The sequence below is a fragment of the Abramis brama genome (assembly GCF_963993115.1).
Source record: "Abramis brama genome assembly, chromosome: 9".
Taxonomy (NCBI): domain Eukaryota; kingdom Metazoa; phylum Chordata; class Actinopteri; order Cypriniformes; family Leuciscidae; genus Abramis; species Abramis brama.
The window spans coordinates 32,449,629-32,461,977 of NC_139971.1; the positions used below are offsets into that span (position 1 = coordinate 32,449,629).

Consider the following 12,349-nt stretch of genomic DNA (forward strand, 5'->3'; position numbering starts at 1 on the left):
ATTGTTTTTAAACAAGTAAACATCCTTCATTAAACTTTAAAAAGCTAAAGAAAAAACTAGATTTTACGTAAAATTACATTTAAGTTTATTTTACGTTATTTTTTCTGGAACTTTTACAGGATTTTTTTATTATTTTTTTTACATTGTAGGCTTCATAATATGCCCATATAATATTTCTTAAAAGTGCTCATTTCGAAATGTTCAGAACTGTGAGATGTAAGTCGCAATTCACTTTTTCTTTTTTTCTTCTTCTATTCCGTGGAAACAAGTTTCTGTATTAAAAACTTCACTCAAGTGTGTTTTTCGGTGAAAGAAACAGCTTTCCCTCAATACAAAACTACAACAACTTCGATATCATCATCGTCGTCATCATCATCAACTGCGCACGTTTCCGCGTGCGTCTAGACGCAACGCGCCGGAAGGCGTGTGTGCACTGCGTCTCCGCCGTCAATGCAAACGAAGTAAGAAGCACCGAGAGTCAAAGCTAAAATCCGCATTCAAGACAAGATGGCAGGGTTGCCCCGCAGGATCATTAAGGTAATCGTGAAGTGAGACACACTGCACATTTTTAGTCTATCTTTTTTTTAATCATAACTCCACGAAATCCTCAAATATCATTGTAATTATCAGCCAAAGAGAAGCGACAGATGGCTTAGCGTTTGGCACTGTATTTGTTAGCCACTTCCGTTTCGGTACATTCAGTCGTATCCCGAATATGGGTGGGTTAAAAATACATTCACCGCTGTGAAAAATGGCGGAGGGCCTGTGTCTTATTCATTACTATTTGGGGCACAGAATCAAACGCATTAAGAAATGACAAACGTTCCCATACTAACTGAAGTCTAAATGAGAGTGGCTCGCTCGCGGCCATTCATTGCTTAAGCTCGAGCTGTTGTGTGTGTGAGCTCGCGAGACTGCTAACAGCTCCAGAGACGGCTAGCTAGGCGTGCAAACTTTGTAATATAATCCGTTTTAAGCAGTCACAAAACGATTTTACATATATATTATATATGTATACTATTTTTACTGCGTGTAGGATGTCTATCTGGCCATTTAGGGCACGAACATTTGCAATATAATTTGTCTCGCTCGTTTCCTGTTGGCTAGGGAAGCTGTTGCGATGCTTCTGCTAAACGAGCTAATGACTGCAGGCCCCAAACTGCAGAAATGTCAAATAAAACACAACATGAGGTAACGTTAATTAAAGAACGGCCCATCCTAAATGTTGTTTATTCTCACGGAAAATGTCAACATTTGTAACGTTGAAGGAAAGCGACAGTTCATCCAAAAAATCATTAAAATCGTTTATTAACTTATGGTGTTGCAAACCAAAAACAAAATATTTATGTCCGTCTGGAACGCAGAAGGAAATGTTAGGCAGAATGAAAAAACACAATGAAAATAACTCGGATGAACAGATTTATGGCTAGTGAAATTACGCAAATGGCTTCCTCCTGATAAAAAGCACAACTCTGAGTTTGGTTTCATTTTATTGTACAGTACGTGCACTTACATGTATCAGTGTCCTTAAGAAAGTACTGGGTAATATAAGGTAACTAAATGGGTTAAGGTTAGGTTCAGGGTTAGTACCTAGTTATTACCCAGTTATTGTAACAACTATAATACTTACATCGTATAAATGCGGAACAGGACTGTAAAATAAAGTGCTACCGTGAGTCTGAATGCATATGTTTCTGCATCTTTTGTGTATATTATCAAGAAGGTTTCTCGCTTTTCGTTGTCCATTACTGCTGTTGTCCAGTAATTAATGATTATATGTCGAGCACTTCCAGGAATGTTTGACCACAGGGAGGAAACGTTCTTTTATTTGCACCGTCCTCTGAATAAGACATTGAAACGGTTGCAGTAGGTTTGCGTGTGAAATGAAGTGGGTGGGATGGGAATGCATCCTTGATGGCCTTTTCCCCAAGCATGAGACCATGACAGGGAGCCCCTCTCTTGTCTGTGTTTGCTCTGCATGGTTTTGTCTGTAGGATATCTGAAACATGCGAGGAATTTCATTCTGAGCACAATGTATATGCTAGGTTAAAGGATCAAAGTAAAGTAATGAATGTGATGATAAACCGTTTGAGAGTCGTCATCACACAATAAACCCCTCTAGATCGTCACATTAAGGTCCTGATCATGCAGTCAGGCATTAATTGATTAATGCACATTATTCCTTACATGATTGCGCTATAGTGTACGATTTATAATATTACAAAAGATTTCTATTTCAATTAAATGTTCTTTTGAACTTTGATAATGATAAATTATTCTTGAGCAATGAATTGATTTCCGAAGGATCATGTGACACTGAAAACTGGAGTAATAATGCTGAAAATTCAGCTTTGCGATCACAGGGAAAAAAATACATTTTAAGATCTATTTAAATAGAAGTTATTTTAAATTCAATTTTCAAAAACATAAAAAAAAAAAAAATCCAACCCCAAACATTTGAAGAGTAATTTACATTAGATCTTTCTTGGTTGGTTGATTGATTTTGAATTGTATATGACAGCTTTTATTAACCAGTATCAGGATTATACAAATATATAATGCTAGATTTGTTTAGTTGAAATACTGGAAATAGAAGAGAAGAGTCTTGTTTTACAGGTTCATTATCATATGGCCAAAGAACCCTCCTTTTTTGAACCAGGTTGCAGAACAGGTGTGGTAGCTTTTGAACATAAGTTTATAACACTGAGATTGTAATATCCACTTTTTGGCATGAGTTCTCAGATGCCAAACAGTCGATCTATAAGGTGTAGAGTGCAGCATAGTACAGCAGTTCTCAGATGAACAACGTCTCCAGACTCAAGCATTCCACAGGTGATATCAGATTCTCATTAGTCATATGGGTGTGTGTTTCCAAAGGACTGTCAGGGTCAGCCCCGTTTCTCTCTCTAACTGAATGCAAAGTGTCTGTCTTGATTGGTTTGTAATGGCTGTCAGTTTCACCCTTGTAGTCTTGGTTTTAGATGAAAATGTTTCATGGGTTGTATTTTGAGATATTACTCCATGTTAAAGGCACAATATGTAACTTTTTTGCTTTAAAAATAGCAAAAATCACTATATCTATGTTATATATTTTTTTTAGTTGTGTACTTACATTATCCCGACTGTTTCCGACAACTTTCAAACCAGGAGAAATTTTAATTTAATTAGAAGACACGGCACGTTTCTTTATTTCCGTTTTGTCGCCGCCAATGCCGTCATATCCGCGTTGTCCCTGGTTTCCGCTCGTGCTGCCATGGTAACCAGAGCTATGAACCAGAGCCGTCTGATAGTAACCAAGACGACAGACGTGGACCACTGTAGTTCGCAATGTCTATTTGCACACTGTTGTTGTTTCGTTCAAACATTATGGACCATGGCAAGCAGACTTTGGATAAAAAAGGAGAACTAAAACGAGAATCATTATCAGCGCGGTGTTTTCAAGATGCCTAGAGCTCCCATAGACAGTACACAAACAAGAGCTCCACGTCCGAGACTTCGACCGCTTCTACATGTACTTTATTAAACAGGTGAGCACATTTACATAAAACAACAATGATAAAATGTCAGAATATGATCTGTATGTTATTCTAATGTGGATCTAGCTTACTGCTAGTCTCATACAGGCAGACTAACACATACATTTCAACACATTCAAATGCAGTTTAGTGTGCTAGTGTAATGTTAGACCAAGTGAAACAGCGCTGCGTTACCTCACAAGTTTAATTTGTCTAATAAACTGACCTGTGAGTAGTAATTCTGCGTGTAGTTCGGTAGAATGAAATGTCCATATTCCTTTTATATCCGCGGGACTCGCGTCGCATGTGGAGCTGATAGCTGTCTCTTAGCAATCCCGAACTGCTTCATATCACAGTCATGATAAAAACATCGATGTATTCAGTCATCCATAAACATTATTAGATCGGTCGGCTTGACGTTGACGACAAGATCCATAATTCTTAGCAAATGTTGCGTCATCAAACTACGCCTTTGTTATTGTAAATAGGTTAGCGACCCCTAGTGGAGAAAAAATTCCATACTGTACGTTTAAATGTCATTGAGCAGTGCAAGATGCAGATACAGGACTGCATCAAGACTGATCATGGAATAAAAAGATATAAAACCGTGCTTGATATTGAAATAGCAAGATACTGTATTTTCTAATGTGGTGCAAACTAAGAGAGTGTTTACTGAAAACATTTATAGTGCCTAACCAGTAACATTTGTGGTGATGCAAGATCGTCCTCTGCCCTACTGAAGGTTAAGGATACTGTATTATCTGTAAATATTCTAGTTCTGACATTGGTAACTATATTTAAGCACACATAAAGTTTGTGACTTTGTTGAAATGTACAACTTGTCCTATTTTTCGTGGTTAACATAGTTGTGCATACAAAAGTTTGGGGTCGGTAAGGTTTTTCTTTAAATAATTTTTTGAAAGGAGTATCTTATGCGCACAAAGGCTGCATTGATATGATTAAAATACAGTAAAAGCATTATTATTGGGAAATAATTAAATTTTAAATTACATTTAATATGTAATTTATTCCTGCGATGACCAAGCTGAATTTTCAACATCATTACTCCAGTCTTTAGTGTCACATGATCCTTCAGAAATCACTTCTAATTGGCTGATTTGCTGCATAAGAAACATTTCTTATTTTTATCAGTGTTGAAAACGGTTATGATACTTTTTTTTTCAGGATTTAATAGAACGTCCAAAAATAATAGCATTTATTTGAAATAAGCTAGAGTTCTTTTAACCCTTAGGCTGCATTAGGGACATTTTTGTCCTTTTCATTTTTATTTCTTTGACCATTTTGGCTGTTTTAATGCCAATGGTATGTAATTTGGCAAAGTTGTGACTTTTTGCATAAATTTAAAAATTTTGAAAAAAAAAATTAAAATATGTATAACACACACGGTGTAGAACAAATAGCACCATTCAGTACCATAAGGGACAAAAATGTCCCATTGACTCCCATTAAAACGTCGTTTAAAGCCGGGGCCGTCATTAATACATAAATCATGATTTATGTTGAAACATTCTTTCATTTTGAAGCAAAGGCATTATATTTGCATTATATAGTGTATTTTACCAGATGACGTCACTACACGTGTATTCCCTATAGGGGGTAATGCACGCTATTTTCCTGGTTTCCACTATTGGGGCACTTGACTGTGCATGAAGGATTTGAATGGTTCAAAGATCTAAAAATTATGTTTCTGAGTATGTGTGGATGTCTGAGAGCGATGTGTGTCTGCGTTGACAAAAATTGTGTGTGTGTGTGTGTAGGGCCGTAATGCATGGTGTTTAGGCGAGTGACAAAAATCACAATATCCTGAAAGTCATGTTTTACTCTCTCTCTCCCTCTGTGTGTGTGTGTGTGTGTGTGTGTGTGTGTGTGTGTGTGTAGGGCCGTAATGCATGGTGTTTAGGCGAGTGACAAAAATCACAATATCCTGAAAGTCATGTTTTACTCTCTCTCTCTCTCTCTCTCTGTGTGTGTGTGTGTGTGAGTGTGTGTGTGTGTGTGTGTGTGTGTGCGTGTGTGTGTGTGTGTAGGGCCGTAATGCATGGTGTTTAGGCGAGTGACAAAAATCACAATATCCTGAAAGTCATGTTTTACTCTCTCTCTCTCTCTCTCTCTGTGTGTGTGTGTGTGTGTGTGTGTGTGTGTGTGTGTGTGTGTGTAGGGCAGTAATGCATGGTGTTTAGGCGAGTGACAAAAATCACAATATCCTGAAAGTCATGTTTTACTCTCTCTCTCTCTGTGTGTGTGTGTGTGTGTGTGTGAGTGTGTGTGTGTGAGCGCGCGCGCGCGCGCGCACGAGAGAGAGAAAGCGCTTCTTACGGCATTGTTTTCTTTCGGTTTGATTTTTTTGATATTAGATTTTAGATTGAGGTTTTTTCAAAATTGAGGGTACCGTCACCAAAACTGGAATTTAAAGGGTTAAAATCCTGAAATTGAATAAATATGTGGTATGTATGATGAGGACTGATGCTGGTTAAAATATTGAACTCAGTCAAAGTGGAAAAAAATAATAATATATAATAGTTTTATGGCAGTGTTTAGAGTGGACATTTTTGTCCCTTAATGCACTGAATGGGTTTTTTTTATTTTAATCTGATGTAGCACAAAAAATAAAAATGCACCAAAATTTTTTTTGCTGCTAATCTTTTACATATTCAAGACTGTGATATTCCAAAGCCAAGGTTTTCAATTTGCATTTACTATATGGAAAATAATTACATTTTTGTGTTTTTTCCTCTTATAAAAATTGAGGGTACCGTCACCAAAACTGGAATTTAAAGGGTTAAAATCCTGAAATTAAATAAATATGTGGTATGTATGATGAGGACTGATGCTGGTTAAAATATTGAACTCAGTCAAAGTGGAAAAAAATAATAATATATAATAGTTTTATGGCAGTGTTTAGAGTGGACATTTTTGTCCCTTAACGCACTCAACGGTGTCAAATATATAATGCAGCCCAAGGGTTAAATGGTTTTGTCTACAAATAAGAATGTAGGACTCACATTTTACCATTTTGACCCTAAAATCAGTGCTGAAAGTCTGTGTGGGCCTGGCCAAACCAATATTTAATTAAAAAAAAGTATTCATAAAATTATAAACCTAAAATTATTCATGACCTGTCAGTCCATGAATCACTTTGCTTTGCCATTGGAATGTTGTTGATGCAGGACAATTTGTCTTTTGTTACATATCCATTGTGCAAGGTAACAAGGTGAAGTTATACCGTTTTTTTCAAAAGAAAAAATTCTGTCGTCATTGTGTACATTATATGTTGGCTCTTTCTACTGTTTTGTTTACTCCCGTGTACTCGACCGTCTCACTGCCAGTGCTTTGGCTAATCAGCTGAGTGTGTAGAGATGCCTTATGTTCCTGCCAGCCTAATTGATCTTGTTTCCATGCGTGTGTGTAGGAAACACAGCGTTTGTTGGCAGAGCCGGTGCCAGGTATAAAGGCAGAGCCAGATGAGGGGAACGCTCGCTACTTCCACGTGGTCATCGCCGGACCTCAAGACTCCCCCTTTGAGGGGGGAACTTTTAAACTTGAACTCTTTCTTCCTGAAGAATATCCCATGGCAGCTCCGAAAGTACGCTTCATGACCAAAATATATCACCCTAATGTAGACAAGCTGGGAAGAATATGTCTAGATATTTTGAAAGGTGAGAGACCATTTTATTCCATCTTCTAAAACTTTCAGATTATAGTGATTTTTACTCATCATGACCTAAACATGATTAAGAGTTTAATGCTTTAATTCTATTGTAATTGAATGCTATTATTTTTTAAATAGCAATATTTACACTTTGAAATTAATCTGAGATGATCATCACTAGATTTTCCATTAGTCAGTTATCATTTATTCATTCTGAAGGGCCTTTTTCTAACATGTCATGACATGCAGAATTAATTTTTATTCAGCAAAGATGCATCACATTGACCAAAAGTGATAGTAAAGACATTTACAATGTTACAAAAGATTTCTGTTTCAAGATTATCTCTTTCTATTCATCAAAGAATCCTGAAAATGTATCAAGGGGTTCACAAAAATCTTAAGGACTACTTTGTATTCATCAAAGAATTGTAAAACATATCATGGTTTCAACAAAAATATTAAGCAGCACAACTGTTTTCAACATTGATGATGATAATAATAAGAAATGTTTCTTGAGCAGAGCACCAGATCAGTATATTAGAATGATTTCTGAAGGATCATGTGACACTGAAGACTGGAGTAATGGCTTATTGTTAATTAATTTATCAGTGAGAATGCTAGATATTACAATATCAATATTTATCATTAATTGTCAAGATTGTTTATGTTTGTATCTGATGCCCATATAGAGAGAGAGCACAGAAAATGGGAGAAGCAGAAAATTGCCAAAAAATAAATGCATACATAAGAACATAATACATTTTTATTCAAAATATTTCTTTATTTATTTCTGAAGCCTGTGCTAGTACTGGCAAAATGTTGGACAGTAGACATGTTAAATGATGTCTTGTCTTTTTCACCCCCTTTTAGGTGAAGTAGGCGATAAAACGTAGGCCTGTCACAATAACAAAATTTGCTGGACGATAAATTGTCCAAGAAATTATTGCGATAAACGATAATATTGTCGTTCTGAGACCATTTTCATGAGACCATTTTCACACCTTTTCAAAGATCTATAGACCTGGTTTCACAGACAGGGTTTAGATTAAGCCAGAATTAGGCCTTAGTTGAATTAGGACATTTAAGTAGCTTTCATAAACGTGCATTAGAAAAAAGCATTACTGTGCATTACAATGGCACTGACGTATTTTAAGATATATCAGTGCAAGTTGCTCTCATTTAAAACAGCTCAAACATGCATTTTAGTCTGGGACTAGCTTAAGCCTTGTCTGTGAAACCTGGGGATAAACTTTTATTTCTAAAGAATATTAAACATTGAAAACGGAAAACATTTTAAATATCCACAAAATTAGCAAAATAACCAAAAACAATAAAAGCAATGGACTCTCAGTGTCTGTTAACAAAAAAATTCACTTGAATAAATACCAAAAACAATAAATAAAATGGATGTAAACAAAGTTGCACTTCAAAAAAATATTAAACATTAGGCTCAGACATAAATAGTGTTACATTCCATAAGAGGCAAAACTGCCAGTTAGGACCTTTTGTAAACAAATAAAAAAAGCCTCAACAGGCCATATCACACTATTTTGCATTGTCCTCCTGTTACTTTGTCGACTAAACGCCCGAGTGATTGTGTACTGTCGGGAAGACGGAAACGCACTTTATAGCGTGTATAGGCCTATGCTACGCACTGAAAATACTTGGTTAGGATTAGGGGTGAGGAGTGCATGCGTATTACACGCCATAAAGTGCGTATCATATGCACGCAAAAACTATTTTTGGCGTATAAATGGCACGAGAAATAACATTTGTGGTAAAGATACGCATTTTCATGAGATCGGGCTCTCCCTCCAACTCACAACTAGCGTCTTCTCTCTCTCCCGGCAGTCGCCGCAAGCAGTCCCGCTTTCCCATACAAAGACCATGTGACTGACAAGCGCCGCGGCGCCGCCTCCCCACACAAAGACCATGCAACTGACAGGTAGAGAGAGAGAGACGAGGAAAACAAACAAGCATGCAAATGGAATTATCGCGGCCGGAAAAATTATCGAGCTAATTTTTTTTATCGTGCGATTAATTGATTTATTGACTATCGCGACAGGCCTAATAAAACGTACTATTAAAATAAGCGACATTAGGATCTTGTCCCTAGAGAGTATGGGAGAAAAATGAATGTGTCATGATTTCTGGAAAATACTCATTTTATCTTTACCTCATAGCAATGGCAGTTTGAGTCTATAAAATTGTATAGCTCCCTTCCCTGACATGTACATACTGTGAAAGGGGCATATATGTGCCCATTTAATCTCTTTAGGAAGATTGAGGATCTCAGATTACACTTTTGACCCCATAGAGAATGATCCCTCTGCTCAACTGTACATGGCTGGACTTAGCGCATATGAAAGCTAGCAGGTACTTTTCTCCTAATGCTCCTTCTCTTGTTGATCTCTCTCAAACAGATAAGTGGTCTCCAGCCTTGCAGATCCGCACAGTGCTGCTATCAATCCAGGCATTACTAAGTGCACCCAACCCTGATGATCCTCTAGCAAATGATGTCGCAGAGCAGTGGAAGTCTAACGAAGCTCAAGCCATAGAGACAGGTGGGTGCTGGTTAAACGCGTTTAAAGGGATGGTTCAATGAAGAATAGATATTGCTAATGTTTATTTGTCCGCATTGATTTAAATCAGAGGTTTTTCTGGGAGCTTTAAGAGGCCAGTGGCACTACTTCATTAGCCGTGTTTCCACTGTCGGGACAAAAGCGAGCGTGCTAGTGCGTGCCAGGGCCAGACGCGTTTCCACTGTCACTTCCGGGGCTTGATCGGGCCTCATCTGGGATTCCTCGGGGTCAACAGCCAGGGGTTTTTGGCCCACCAAATACCTTGGTCCACATCGGTCCAATGGTGCTTGAGTAGTGATCATGAACAAAGGCGGAGTCAGGAGAGGGTCAACACTGCTGTTTTCTAACCTCAACATTTAAAACAATTTTCAGCTCAAACTTCCTTTCAGACACCATTGAGTGTTTAAAATAACGTCAGATTGCGATCCAATGGGGATTCTGATCACTGTATGAGGCAGAAAAGAAATATATTTATATGTGATGCTAAAGGCTGCTTATGCTAACCATTGTGAAACTAAATACACATATGAATATGGAAAATACCAGAGACCTTCATATATAATCATATACCGGTTGATACAGGACTTGAACTTAGACTTGTTATATATTACTCTCCAGTAAACAACACGTATAACTCCTGTTTTCTGTCCGTGAGCTCCCTCTGTTGCTCTGGCTGAAAGGATAACGGTATAGTGAGACAGGAGAGATCTTTTAAACCTCCTTAGAGCACAAAATTTCATGGGAAATTGTTAGAAATGTTCATTCTTTCTTAAGAAATGTGATGTGAACAAATAAATGGGAAGTAGGTGCGACAGAATAAATATGTGTTCTCTTTTTATGTAGTTTTCAGTCTGCTAGGTGTGACGTTATTCTATGGAGGTGGGTTTTAGGGTAGCTCTAGGGGGCGACTGACCTGACAGTGGAAACGCAGTTTAATTTTAGCCTTGAGGCTATTGGCCCCTCTTAGTCCTGGCTCTCACTGGCCTGATGATGGAAAAGCGGCTATTGATAATCTTTCTGTCACAAAGGATAATGCAGAATAGGTCTTTTCATGTAGCTGTCTTTGAAGTACATTGTTTGGCTATTGCTAATTAGAGAAAATCCACACCCTTTTTATTCACACAACTGTTTTTTTAGTCATTTTTGTGCTGAAGATGCCAAGTAATTTATCTCTACAGAGTGTGAGAAAGCATTTGGGGGTGTATTAACTCTGCATTTGTTTGTCTTTTTCAGCTCGAACATGGACCAGGCTTTATGCCGGAAACAATATTGAAGTCTAGAAATGCTTGGGGGCACAAAAAGAGAGAAAAAAAAAAAATGGAAGTCAAGAGTGAACAACTCCATGTTCTGCCAAGACCTATTCATTTTCATGTAAAGGACACAGTCTTAGGAAACAAAAAAAAATTATGATAAACTGAAAAGAATATATTAACAAAAGTAAACAGAAAACTTCAGACAATTTGTGATTTAAATGCACATTAGTACAAAAAAAAAACCACGTGTCTTTGTCCTGATTCACTGCTGTTCTGATGCATGGGCAGATGATCTACTCATACGGCTTTCTTTTACAGTGGTTGGGGAGGTAGCCACAGACTTCTGCTATGAAGCGTGCATTAAAACTGACTGTCATTTTGTCTGTCCCATTGCGGGGGGTGGGGGGGTGGGTAACTTTTTATATTTCTTTTAACCTTTTTTTTCTTCTCATTGCTCTTTGTTAATGAGGAGCAGCAGACTAGCCCCTGTTTAGAACACTTGTCAGACCTACCCTCTTAGAAAAAAACCTAGCAAAAAAGTACAGGTTCTTTAAAACGGAAAAGAGACGCAAGATTGAAACCACATGCAAACAATTTCACCTAGGAAATGGTTCAACTGGAAAGTTTTTCCACCATCACAGAAACTGTTGAAGATGTAAACCCTAATGTAGAATTTGTTCTGGACTATGGGTAAGGTAGAGCCTATAGAGAAGGGAGAATTTGCGTAATATTTCTTTAGTATAACAATTGTCATCATATCCGGTTTTTAGTGTTTTGTTTTATCTATCTTGCCATCGCTGTACTAATTGCACTCTTGAAACTCCATTGCGTGCTTTTATTCTTGTGTCCATCACAGTCCAGTGCATTGAGATTCATTTGTCTGTTTCTTCCCTTCAGCATTTATTTTGAAACGCCAAGGTTGCAGGAGACTGGAGATAAATGATAAATAGTACGATTTTAGTAAAGGGATGAGGGGTGGGAATGTTTGCAGAAACATTGCAAAAGATCAATAAAGGCTTTGTCTCAATTTCCTCGATTGGTCTTTGGTTAAAATGTCAACTTCAAATCTGTTTGTAAATTCCTGCTTTCTATAGAAAGGGGAAAAAAAATCCTACTTTATAAAATGTGATGACAACAGTCCACACACATATTTCTGTTCTTTCTGTAAATAAAATCTGTTGATTAATAAGAAATATTTATGTGGTGCTTTTATTACATTTCTGAGAATAAGCAGGTTAACTGCTCACTTGTTTTTTCTTATGCAGTTCTCCTACCTTTCAGTAGGCTTTCATAAGAAAATGTTAGTCACATCTTAAAAGTTTATCATGA

The 12,349-nt window shown here is 37.3% G+C and overlaps 1 protein-coding gene across 1 annotated transcript; it reads left to right on the forward strand.

The window, feature by feature from the left end:
• Positions 1-382: 382 nt before the first annotated feature.
• ube2na (ubiquitin-conjugating enzyme E2Na) lies at positions 383-12,213 on the forward strand. Its single transcript, XM_084123995.1, has 4 exons — positions 383-537; positions 6,946-7,192; positions 9,609-9,749; positions 11,001-12,213. Exons 1-4 carry the CDS (start codon positions 508-510, stop codon positions 11,045-11,047), a joined length of 465 nt encoding a protein of 154 aa, XP_083980121.1. The 5' UTR covers positions 383-507; the 3' UTR covers positions 11,048-12,213.
• The last annotated feature ends 136 nt before the right edge of the window (positions 12,214-12,349 follow it).

Bases quoted from the DNA above. Each gene is read 5' to 3' on its own strand.
- ube2na (XM_084123995.1), top strand. From the start codon at position 508: ATGGCAGGGTTGCCCCGCAGGATCATTAAG. The intron at 538-6,945 runs GTAATCGTGAAG...GCGTGTGTGTAG, and splicing joins TGCCCCGCAGGATCATTAAG to GAAACACAGCGTTTGTTGGC. The intron at 7,193-9,608 runs GTGAGAGACCAT...TCTCTCAAACAG, and splicing joins ATGTCTAGATATTTTGAAAG to ATAAGTGGTCTCCAGCCTTG.